We start from the raw sequence: 12,521 nt of genomic DNA, 5'->3' as shown, positions 1-12,521 counted from the left end.
CCCATATGGCTCCCTACAGCTTCACTTTGAAGACAGTTCTTTGGTTTTTGAAAGCCAGGAAGTAAAATACAATGGCCAATTCCAGATTTACTTTGAGACATGACTGGGGGACAAAGTGGTTTCTGGGTTTTTCATTTCCATTTGTTTGTTTAAGTCTTTTTTCTTATTTGTATGGGGAAAGTCTTGAGTCAGATAAGAAAATTTTTTATTGAAAACAAATAATCTGAGCAGCTTTCCAACTGAATTGACTTACTTGGACCAACCCTATTCTAAAATAAATTTTGAACAAGCCCTAGCCTTGGTGGTCTCCCATTTCTTAATAGCTTTTTGTATTTGTTTAGCATAATATGTATCCACCCAGGTTAGCATTTCAGAATATAAATATTTTTCCGTTCTTTTAATTTAAGTGATGTGAACAACGAACATGGCATGGACACTGCTTCCTATGTTAACACTGTTCTTCATAAACACACACTCATGCAGCCTTTCTGGTGCCTTCAGTATTACTTAACACCAACTAGAAGTGCTACATTTAATTTATTTAGTCAGATTTAAAGGCTTGATACTTCTCTACAGCATAAATGTGGAGTATCTGTAGTTCAACTGTAAGTTATGTAGTAAGCATCTCTTCAATTCTGTACTTCAGGGTTGTATTCGCATCATTGAATCAATTACTGCAATATTCTTGAGCAATAATTTTTTTAAGGTATGGCATATCATATGCCAACAAGGTTTTTTTTGTTTGCTTTTCATGAGACACAGAGCAAATGCAGCCCCAGTCTAAACAGGGGAGAGGGAGGTGGAAAGGTTGCAGAGCTCCATGACATCAGTACGCAGTGGTTCAGCAAGTTCTCTCCTCAATTTCTTGCTGTAAAGATTTATATGTGAACATGCACGCCTCACAGCTTGTCATCACCTGGGATTAAGAGGCAATAATGATACCGGAAGATGGTAAATCAAATCAGGCCTTGGCTCTCACTGCCTTTCCTTGCTTCTGTAAGCAGAAGATTCAGGAGCCGTGGAGTCACAACAGAAGTCAATCCCTCTTAGCTCTGTGCCTGCTATCCAGACTGTCCCAAAGAGGCACTGGCAGAATGGCCTTGTTTGCTTTATTCCTATATAGTAACTAGAAAAAATTACTGACCGCCTGAGTGGGAGACAAAGAGCTAACACGATGCTGAGATGAATTTTTTCCCACAGTGCCACCCAGGACAGGCTTGTCTGCTAAATAAATATATAGTAACTAACAGTATGTCTTTCTGACAAAACAGAACCAGACTGGTAGCACAGGTAGGATTACCTAAGGAGACTTCAGGCAGCAAAGGTAAAAACTGTAGCAGGGGAGTGAAGGGAAGGACTTAAACACAGCTAATTACTTGAGGACTAGTCAAGCAGGGACTCTGATGATACAGGAGACTGAGCTGAAGTCCATACAGCTAAACCTTGACTGTTAAGCAGAAATGCAACTCTTTTTCAAGTTCAGGGAAATGGGCAACTAATGCATACTTTCAGAAGGAAAATTTTTAGATGGCTGGGGCAAAATTATTGCCCTAATATTTTATAGCATCTAAAGAGTGCACACAGCCTCTAAGCCATGAAAGGCCAGCTTCAGAGAATCTGCATACACACTGTAGAAAGTTCAAAAATATGTACACTGGAAAGAAAAATGAAATGCTGAGACATTCGTCCAGGATCTGCAGCAATTTTTATCTCTAGATTAGATAATCAGCTTTTATGTACAGAGATCAAAAGTTTTGATGTTATCCGCCTGGAAAGATAACTTATACATCAGTTGCTCCACATGCATTTTTGCTTATGTCAGCAGTTTGCAGGAGTGGCAGAAAGTTAAGATACTATAAACCTCACTATCAGTCAATATTGAAAAGCCTTTGAAAGGCTGCAATATACACTTATCTAGAGTGCCGGAGACAACTGTGTTGGATAGCATGAAGCAAAATGAATACAGTTACAATGAAGAGCTTCCTTTTGAGAACACTGGGTTCTTTCTGCCAACACAGGTTCTGAAAATCTCTCTTTTCTTAAGCCAAAGTACCAACCTAAGAAGGATAACAAGAAGAAAGTGTTTCTGACTCAAAGACACTCTCGCTTGCAGAGAAGAGTGGGTTTTAGGCTTCCTGATTTAAAGTTGTATCATGACCCACTTGTTCTGAAGTAGGTCAGTCTGTGGTATGCTGAACTAAATCAGAAAGGCCAGCCCAGGAGTAGTCTGAGTTAAGGGAAAGATGTAGAAAGCCACTTCCTATTTCTGTTATGTTAGTAATGGGTGCAGTGAATTTTTTCCTAAGGGGAGTTTTTGCATGCTGTCTTTTCTCATGTGCTGTCCTTTCTCATAATTGTCAGGTCTGTCAGATGCAGGATTGTGCTCTGATATTTCCTTGTTTCTGCTTGGTGAATTAAATGGGTTTACGTAATTTTTTTCAAGGTTGTTTTATTCTGGCGTAGACAACCTGCTTCCTCTTGCCTGAACAGACACTGCTATACACAGACACTTCTCTGTGCATTGTTAGAGTTCCTTTCTCACTTCTGCTCTGTTATTTCCAGTGCTAATCATGACACCACGGCCATGAAAAATGTTAAAACTATATTACTTGTATAAGGAACATGTTCTTCTGGGAGTTTGCTGTTTGCTAGGTAAGAGCTATTCTGGGAGAAAGAACTGGCAGTGTGTTGTAGAACCAAAAACCCTCAATGCAAAAAAACCCAATAAAATATATTTATCTTACCCTCTCTGAGAACCCAGAAATGCCTTTAAGCTTTCTTTCAATGGTCCAGACTGTAAGGGACTGAAGACCTTTTGTTTAAGGTGAGCTCTGTATCATCCAGTCAAGATGACAAAGCTGACGGTATCAGGTAATTACACAAGTATTCTGCCGTCAGATTGTCTGAGCTGCAAGATGAAAGCCAATGAGTTATCTGCATGCACCTTGTAAGGAAAATAGAGGAGCACTTCTACATACATCTAACACAATTTGAGTCAGGAGGAAGCAAAAAGCTCCTGACAAATAACAGGATTTCTAGTAATTCTACAGTAGAATTGAAAAAGATAAGTAGTGAAAGCCACTTTGTTTTAGAAAACACAGCTTCATTAATGTGAAAGTGTGTTCATCTCACGATTGTTTTTAATTTAAAAATCAAAATCACTCATTTGGGCTTTTATACTTCATTTTTATAATGCCAGAATTCATCAAGCATTTCACATAAACCATCATGTTTTCTACATATCTATGTGCCTTCACTAAGTGTGGTAGTCCTATTGCATTGTCTCTGTGTTTCTTGTTCTCTAAGATTCTTTGCCATCATTTTGATGTACTTCACATGGATGTGCAAAACAATATTTATGTATATCATCCATTCATTGTAATTAGCATTAATACAGCCCTACCCACTTTCAAATTCATAAAACATTTTTGCCCACTCTCATACCAATTTGAAGGATGCTATAGAGTGAGTGACATTTGCAGTATCTCAGATATCTTTGAGATTTGCTTCATCTCTGAAAGACATTTTGACCATTTATTCCTAGTTGTAACAATATGAAACATTCAGATGCCCGCTGGAATACATAATCGTATTTCAACCAACTCTAGTAAATGTACATTTGAAAAAATAAATCACTGTAGTAAGGCATATAGCTAAAATATTATTATTTTTCAGATATGCATGACAAACTTTTACATGAATATTCTGATTTGTATTCCTTAAGTACAGCTATATAACAAAGCTTATTCATTCATGACATACTGCCACATTTGAGTGAACAGTTGAAGTCACCACATTGACCACTCTACAGCTCTGATTTATCTGCCACATTAAATCTATCATTCTCGAAATCCCATTTGCCTACTTTGTAAGTTTATAACGTTCTCACTAGCTTTGTGGCTGACCAATGATGCTGCAAGGATATTAAACTACTAGTTTAATCTTCACACTGTAGGTGACAATTTCACTGCAAATTGAACCACTTACTTGAACCCATCTCCACTGACACAACTCTAATTAGATGGCTTGACCGGTCAGTGCATACCACCTTGCTATCCGCTCCCCACCAGGTATGAGTCTGTAGCTTCTTAAAGATTTGTAATGTTTCTCTGCCCTTGGTACCTAATGATGCTGTCTACTGTCACCTCAGTATTTGTTACATGAATTCTTGGTACAGAGTTGATCCCCTTGCAAGCCATGTTCCTTCAAGAACAGTCTATATTTTGATTAAATTTTATCATCCTACACATACAATTTTTGCCTACATATAGATGTTCTGCTTTGGCTTATGGGCACATGGCCAGAAGAGAATACAGTTACAGTTTGCATCACAAATATACCTGAAGTTTGACTTTGTGCTCTGTTTTGTACATTTTGGTGCATGCCTTCACTAATCGTGGTACCCCAAATGCACTATCTCAGTGTTTCTTGTTTCTGAGGTTGCTTTATCCTGTAGCTATTAAATGGCTTCTATCATTCAGGCTTTCTCATCAGGGACCTCAAGTGCTGTTCCCATTTCCAGAAGCTGCTTTGTCTCTCTCTCCCTCTTTCTTACCATGAGCATGTCTTACCAAGTGAGGTATTCTTCACAGGCAGAGAAACCCCCAACTAATAAAAAAGCATATCTGAATCTTATTACAACTATCTATGTGTCTCTTCTCATTCACTGTGGCACAGAAAACAGTTAATGTTAGCCCTTGAGCAAGCTAAATCTTCTCTGAAGCTTGTGGGCCATTACATCCATCTCCAGCAGTAAAGTAGTGAAGGAGAATAAAACCCTATAAACCAAATGGAAAGAACATACACATCTTCAGTCTCAGCTAGAACAGAAATTTTTTTTACTGAAAAAGTGGCTCAAGATCATAATTCCTGATAACTGAAAGTAGTGTTCACTGCAGGAAACATGGCAATAATCTTCCCTTTAAATTTCTGTACTACAGCTGCTACTCAAAAACATGAGTCAGATATCAAAACTTTTTATAACTAGCTTAGGTGTGAAAAGCTGTTGAGATGTTTTTCTTCACCTTTTGTTTTTCAAGGCTTTCTCCGTAATTTTGAGGGCTAGAAAAAAGAGTCACTGTGAAGCTTAGATAAATCAAGATACTCCAGGATGTGGCGTATTGTGAAAACCTGGTACTCTGGAATGCATTGGATCCAAAGGTCGTACAAACAGATTTAACCAAGAGGTTAGGTCTGCAAATTAATACATGTAGGAATTAATTATATATTTAATGAACTTTAGTGATTGCATCTCAGATGTTCCTTAGACACCTCTCCAGTAACAAGAATATTAACAATTGGGAAGGAACCAAATTTAACAGAACCTGAGATAGACTTTATATCCACAGAATAAATACCCTTACAAAGTCAACTCCCGCTTACATCAGTCACCTCTTCTGAGAGTCACATAGCTCTTTCTCCTTGGATTTTAATATCCCTCTGCTGGCACTGTTAGTCTAGGAAAATCTGCCATGTGCAATCCCTCTTTTCCTTGCTTTTGTATGTGCGGCTGTGTGGCCACGATGGTAGATAAAATCCCTGTAGTATAGGACAGACACTGTAAGTGTTTCCAGTACAGTACCATACATGGACACTATATAGAGCATATCTGTTTTTTCAGGGGATCTCAACCCAGACTATCGATTGTCTCCTCAATACAAAGAGAGTGTACAAATAATAGAGTTTTCAATTTCAAGTTAGGGAGTAGCAAAATTTCAGGAACACGGAAATGTAGATGCAGATGCTTACAAATAAAATTGTTACTTTATTTTGGGGGTATAACTGAAGTCACATAAGCAAAAGTATAGAAATGCTATTGTAAATTTAATAATAACGATTAACAATAGTATTTTAGTCTCTACTTCTCCTGTGAAACATTCGCTTCTTAAGCATACGTTATTCCAAATTTCATCTGATGCTTTTACATTAAATATGTATTTAGGATTGCATAACCTTTGAATAATGCTATAAGTTCAAGGAAGCTAAAAGACTATTAAACAAGTGCCTGGTTTTATTTACATAGTAACTACCTGAGCAATACACTATGCTTAATATATTAATAGCAGCCACAGCACCATATCTATTGTATATCATATTTCAATGTTCTAACACCAGCAATTCTTGGTGAGCTTTGACTGAAAGTTATCTGCAACTGATAATGCAGAAGCAACAAACACAGCAATTTAAAAACTTTTAACAGTTAGGACTGCAACACTGGACAGTTAAGGCTGACACCGCCCAGAATAGAGCACCCACGAGATCATAGGAACACAGATCATAGTTTTCAATTCACGTACAGTCATATAATAGTAGCTTAGTAAACTTAGCGTAGACAATGCACTGGTTTTAGTCTGAAGACTTAAAACTTCTTTTATGATTCATATTTTAGTAAAGGATGCTGCCTGTAGCCTGATATTTGGAATAAGGCTGCCAGGACATAACACAGCTGAGCTCAGCATACAGAAGGCTTGTTACAATTGATCATCTGTATGGTTTTGATTTTCTTCCAGCTGGGTATATGCCATTAAAATCAAGTGACAGTGTCATAAGCCTAAAGCCTTTCTTGGTTCACAAATTCCCTGATTCATTTCTCAACAAAATTACAGCTGATGATGCATTCCAGTTCATCAGGAGTGAAGTTGAGTTACATGTGGGCTTGTTGGTATTGGTAATTGAAAATAACTGACCAATTATCAACACCCCTATGAAAGAGCCAAAAGTGTCATTGTCACTAAGGACACCCAGTAATGCTTGGTGTTCAGATATACTTGAAAGCATGCATACCACAGGCTAAGAAGGGCCCTTACCCATTTGTCTCTTGGATTTGCGCATGCTTTACAATCCAGTTCTGTGTGGAAGGTGGAAAAAACAAGAGATGAGGAACAAAAAGCAGTCTTCAACTGATAGCTAGGAGCTACCATCAACTGAACAGTAATGCAAGAAGTAACTTGTTAGCACTTGCCCAGCAGATGAACTGTGGCAGGTTTTCTATTTTAACAGCAAAATTAAATCAGCAGAAGGTTTGTTATTCCTTACAAAAATCACTGTCCGTAAGTTATTTTATTGCTTTGTGCTGGAGTGGGAGGAAAAAAATATTAAACACAAATGCAGAACAGCCCCATCACAGTAATCAGGATTCAGGTTTTCCTAGAAATGGTCACGAATTTCAGAGCTGTCAGAACTTTTAACTGGCCACTTAAGGTTACTTACAAAAATGTGCCTCTGATCTGATGACTTTGGACATACAGGACTCACTTTTAATACCTATTTGTATCCTCAGGAATGCGTAGAGGGACCTGCTATTTTTACACGGTATTTCCTACCAGTAACATAACAACCTTATTAATCTATATTATTGAGCATAGAAACCAATTTTCAATTTTTTTTTCTCCTCCAGTGAGGTTGGTTATAAAAAAATACTCAACTAGAATAAAAGGAACTAAAAAAACCCCCACGAGTCATAGCTCTGTGGATGTGGGGGTTTGTGGTGATGGAGCCATGGCTGACAAGAAGAAAGACAAGTTACAGAAGCAATACAAAACTTTTAACAGGCCTGACCTGGGAGTACAAAGAGCCACCCACAGAATTTCACACATTGGTCTTCACTTTCTTATTTTGCTCCCCTGCTTTAAATTTGCTAGCTTGGACAACAGGCTTTTCTGCACCAAGTTCATATACAGCTCTGGTTCCTGACGTCTTCGCCAATGCCTACCTATTCCCAAGGTAGGCTTGAGTAACCTTACCTTCTGACGCTTTAAACGCAAATCCATCCATTGTGTCCGTACCATTTTCTTGGTACCTGATTTAGCTTGAGAGCTCTTTGAGCCCAAACAGGCACCCGCACTAGTGCTAGCAGGTATGAGACAGAGTTCTGCAGTTTTGCCTAGAAGTCAGGGGAATCCACAGGAAACATGTTGGGTAATCATTCCTCCCAATTCTTACATGATATCCTTAATATCAGGGACATGGAATCCACCTGCTGGAAAAGAAAGCAAATTAATCTTGCTTCTTCAGAGCTTCACCCACAGAGAACTGCCAGTTCCCAGATTTGCAGATTAAGTTCCAGCAAGTTTTGAAACCAGAAAATAACAGCCTTACAGTCATGAATACCATTTTAAAAACCCAACACCTCTCAGCTCCTCTCTCAGGGACACCAAAGATTCTTTACATTTAAGTTAAATTTAAATTAATGCTTCTATCTCTATGACTAAAAGGTACCAAAAGTCAAGGTGTAGATTTATCTACAAGACTCAGGTGCTGACAATGAGAGGACTACACCTACACAGCCTACTTGGTCACATCCCTGCAGTCCATTTGGACCATGTACCTAAAAAGCTGAGCAGCCTTCCCCGTTCAACCTGCACCCATGTTCTACCTACTCCATGAAGCCCCATTACTTTTATCAGGCATCATTTGTACTGCAGTACTGTCTGCAGACCTCCATCAAGAGATTCTGCATCAGAAAAACTTCATTATGCTGGAAGTCATAAGATACTACAGGAAATGCATAAAGGAGAGGAAAACACTGCAAATTTCTCCTCTAAGCTAGCCCTTTAAGTTGAGAGCAGACTGTGTCACCATAATCATAATCCTCAGTGGACGAGCTAGAAGCTTACCCTGTAACAATACGTGTAAGGTTTCTCCTGAATAAATAGAGAAACTAGTAAGAGAAATTCTTTCAAGTCTGAATAAGATGAAGTTGAGCTAAGAACAGGTCTTCATGTTAAGCAAAAGCTTCATATATAGCAGTTGTCTGGGGGAGAAGAAGGAATTCTATCCTATGGAGGTCATAGCTACCCATAGGGCAAACAAAGTGAGCAAGGTGGAAAGTGTCTTTAGCAGGTGTGAATACACTTTGTAATTGTTTCAGCTGGAGGCTTATAAGCAAAGGAATTAATTTCAAGAGGAAGACACCTGTTTCAATTAAGAAAATAAACATATCACACAGAGTGCAGATTTTAACATTTATTTTTTAAACTCCAATTTCCATTTTTTCCACAAGCAGACTTTGTTTAACAATAGTTCAAGAAGTATTATAATGCTAACTACAGTTAAAAGGAAACATTTTGGTACAAGACAGTGCCAAGGAAGTAACAGAATAAACAGAATAAATAACCCGCTTTACACATGCTGAACAAAACAAAAATAACTTGCAATAAACTTAATAAAATTCATACTCTGTACAACAGCTTAAGGTAGTCCTTACTAAATAGTACTCATGTCATATTAGTAAAAACAGGAACTTTAACAAAATGCTTAATTCAAGCAAAACAGCGATGCAATATGAATCAACTCAAGAAGTTCAACGGTTCCAAAGAAGCCAGAGGTGGTGGTGAGTAAGCACACAACAGTGTACACGACAACGATCTCAACCGAGAGGTTAAACCTAGTGGTTCTTCAGCCACGTCTGTGTTTAGTTCCCTGCTGGAAACCATATCACATGGACATCTTCTTGAGCTTATGGCTGTTAAAACAATAAGAGAATACACATCAATAATGCCCTCAGCCACAGGTCAATTACAGGTTTCTCTCTCCAGGGTATAGCACCTCCTGAGAGAATAGCTCAGGTAGAAAAAGGGACATGTGACATGACTGTCCCTGAGATGACTCAAAAAGGAGTAGCCATGTCTGACAGGAAATGGAAAGACAAATGTGTTCAGCATTGTCATCAGAAGTGACATTCAGGAGATGTAAGAAACGGGCTTTCATACATGCTTTGTTTTCATAAGCCTAGTAGTATTTAGATTTTTAGATTCCTACCTCAGGAAAAGAAGATGCTTCTTCACCCAGCCTTCCTTAGGATTTACACAGGCATTCAGTCCACTGTGGGTGTGGAAACTGGAAAAGAAATAATGATAAAGAGATCAGTAAATCGTTAGAAATCCCTGCTAGTAAATACTGTGAAGATTCATTTGGTCAAAAACATGCATCATAGTTACTCTGTATAGTAAACAATAACAACTGTTTTTGTAAATGCCAGTTAGATATGGGATGCTCCACAACCCCTCCAATACTATTTGAACAAAAATAAACACCTAATGGAATTTAAATGTAATAGCTGCTTCAGTCTCAGGAATCATTTTTTGCACCATAAAGTTGTGTTCAATTTATTAGAACGATTGAGACAAAGAATGTTGCTGGATGTCAGAAATAATTTGTGAGACAAAGGAGAATAGTTGCTGTCAAGCTAAGGTGACAGATCAACATTTAGGAGGGCTAAAACCTTGTGGAAAAAAAATCCTGATCTCTGTGAATTAAGAAAACTCTTGTCACTTATGTGTCAGCAGCTTTTGGCAAGGCAACATGCCCTGTTGGCTAGAGCAGCTCGCAGCTGGAGACGAAGCATATCTTTGTTTGCACAGCTGATTCCTAAACAGTCAGATTTGTTATTTACATTGTACAGCTGTCCTATGTGTTAGTAGTCCCTATCAGCTAGAGGTTGTGTATTTTGTTTACAGGTATTATATACAATTTATTCAGTTCATTTAACATTCTGAAAAAGCAAGAATAATCATGCTTATAATGTTCAAATCATTGTTTGTGCCCAAACTGACATCCTAAGGTTAATACATGTCAGAAAAAACAGAGGATCTTCTGAAAAGTAACTTACATGATCGCATGGATATCACAGACTTCACTGGAGAGCTGTTCAGTATAACCCTTCAGGGCCCATCGAGGCAGACGCACTTTGGTGTAAGACAGGCAGCAATCCTGGTTGCTTTGTGCTGGAATGAAGGAAAACAACAAAGTAAATAAAACCCATTTGGCTCATGCTGCCATGCTGCCTAGGATACTCGCTGTTCAGCCCCCTGACTATCCAGCTCCCCATCACCAGAAGAGGAGGATTAGGCAGCATTCCTCGCTTCCCTTCCACCCCGCCCTGGTCCTGCTGCCAGCTGTGAGCATGCATACCCGGCGTGGCTGGCACACTGCAGAGCAGCACCCAGAACCGCTGCCTGGGGCCCAACACCCGAGCTCACTCACCTTCCGACGTGCCACACAGGAGCAGCTCCAGGAGCCCCAGCAGGGAAACCAGGACCAAGCTCTTGCTGCTAAAGCCAGCCATTTCCACTCCACACAGCGGCTGTGCTCCAGTGAGTGCTCGGCTGCTGCCTGCTTGTCCTGCCAGCCTTGCTGCACCTCCACCTGCTTATAAAGGGGTGGCAGGAGCCGCGGGAATTCACACGCGGGCGGGTTCCACTGTCATCAGCGGGTTTTCCCACGGCAAATTCCATCGTGCCCGATTTGGCCTCAGCACACCTTCCTGGTGCTATAACTGGAGATAACAGCGTGCTGGGGAATTTTTAATTTTTTTTTTTTAAAGTAGGTTAGAAGATTCAGCCAAAAAGAAAAGGAAATAAAAGGCTGTGAGGTAATGGTTCTGTGGGTGAAGCATGTGTGTTTTTAGGGGTAGGAGTGTGGGTTGTGAAATGAAGAAAGTCAAATGTAGGTAACTCTCGGTTACCTACAGAAACTGCTGTGCTCTAGTTTAATAAGCCCAACTTGGGGGAGAGAGAGGTGGGCCTAACCCAGACATTCATTTTAGTATGGCATGCTCACAGGAGCTGGGTAGCTATCTACAATGATACCAAATCACTACATTAGTACTTACTGGTTGGCCAACACAGTAACATCAGACTTTCCAGATTACTGCTTTCTGAGCTTGAGATTGTAGTATCAGTAGTGACATGTGAGCAACATTGAGTATTCATGGAAATAGGTTTCTTTAGAGTTTCTTTTACCATATATTCACTATAATAACTTTCTGTCAGTTTGTTACACAGCTGAACTATTTCATCTGAATCAGAATTAGCTTAAAAGCAACTTGAAATGGGATCTATATTTTCTACTGAATCTGTACTGTCCAGAATGCATCAATGCTGCTTCATAAGCAATAGCTGTAGCTTTTTACTTTCCCATGCCAAACTGTACCTGAGTATTGCGACTCCTGAACATTCAACTAAAACACACACAGTCTTAAAACTGCTTTGCATAGCTCGAGAGAAACCCCCAGAGAGAAGCTCTTGTCATCTCTGCAAGTACAGTTTGAGCTGCTACTGAAGACTGTTACTTCTCAATGCCATTTAGTGATCTGTGTGAAATGAATGTGACGGCTGCAGGCCATGTCCTTGTTAGCTGGTGTACACAGGAGCTGCTACCAGCTCCAGGTGGTTATAGAGTAACCTGCACTTTAAGTAGCTTCTCTTAAGGTAAAGCTCAGGGACACAGTCATAGTCAGTTCATAATTACATACCTTCTATTCTTCACAGACTGCCAGTACCTCTCACAAAGGGTGTGTTCCTATTATTTCTTCCTAGAAATGTAAAAAAAATTGAACTTTAGAACAGATTGTTATTCAGAGAAGTTAATTTCTCTATATAATAGCCAGAATTTAGGGAAGCTCATATGACTGGGGTACATATAAGCAGCCTTGCAGTGTGCATGGCGTCACCTATGTTGGAGATGCTTCTCCTCAGAGCCACTGCCATTGGCCAGAAGCAAAAAAAATCCCATGCCCTGCT

At 39.4% G+C, this 12,521-nt stretch overlaps 1 protein-coding gene across 1 annotated transcript; it reads right to left on the bottom strand.

The window, feature by feature from the left end:
* Window positions 1-8,949: 8,949 nt before the first annotated feature.
* CCL20 (C-C motif chemokine ligand 20) lies at window positions 8,950-11,109 on the bottom strand. The gene is made up of 4 exons (XM_074834538.1): window positions 10,984-11,109; window positions 10,610-10,724; window positions 9,760-9,837; window positions 8,950-9,463 (listed from the first exon to the last, which is right to left on the bottom strand). Exons 1-4 carry the CDS (start codon window positions 11,063-11,065, stop codon window positions 9,436-9,438), a joined length of 303 nt encoding a protein of 100 aa, XP_074690639.1. The 5' UTR covers window positions 11,066-11,109; the 3' UTR covers window positions 8,950-9,435.
* Between the last annotated feature and the right edge of the window lie 1,412 nt (window positions 11,110-12,521).

This window comes from Strix aluco, chromosome 9 (genome assembly GCF_031877795.1).
Source record: "Strix aluco isolate bStrAlu1 chromosome 9, bStrAlu1.hap1, whole genome shotgun sequence".
In the NCBI taxonomy this organism is placed as follows: domain Eukaryota; kingdom Metazoa; phylum Chordata; class Aves; order Strigiformes; family Strigidae; genus Strix; species Strix aluco.
The sequence above is the reverse complement of the archived record's forward strand: the minus strand, read 5'-3'. Positions and strand labels throughout refer to the sequence as shown.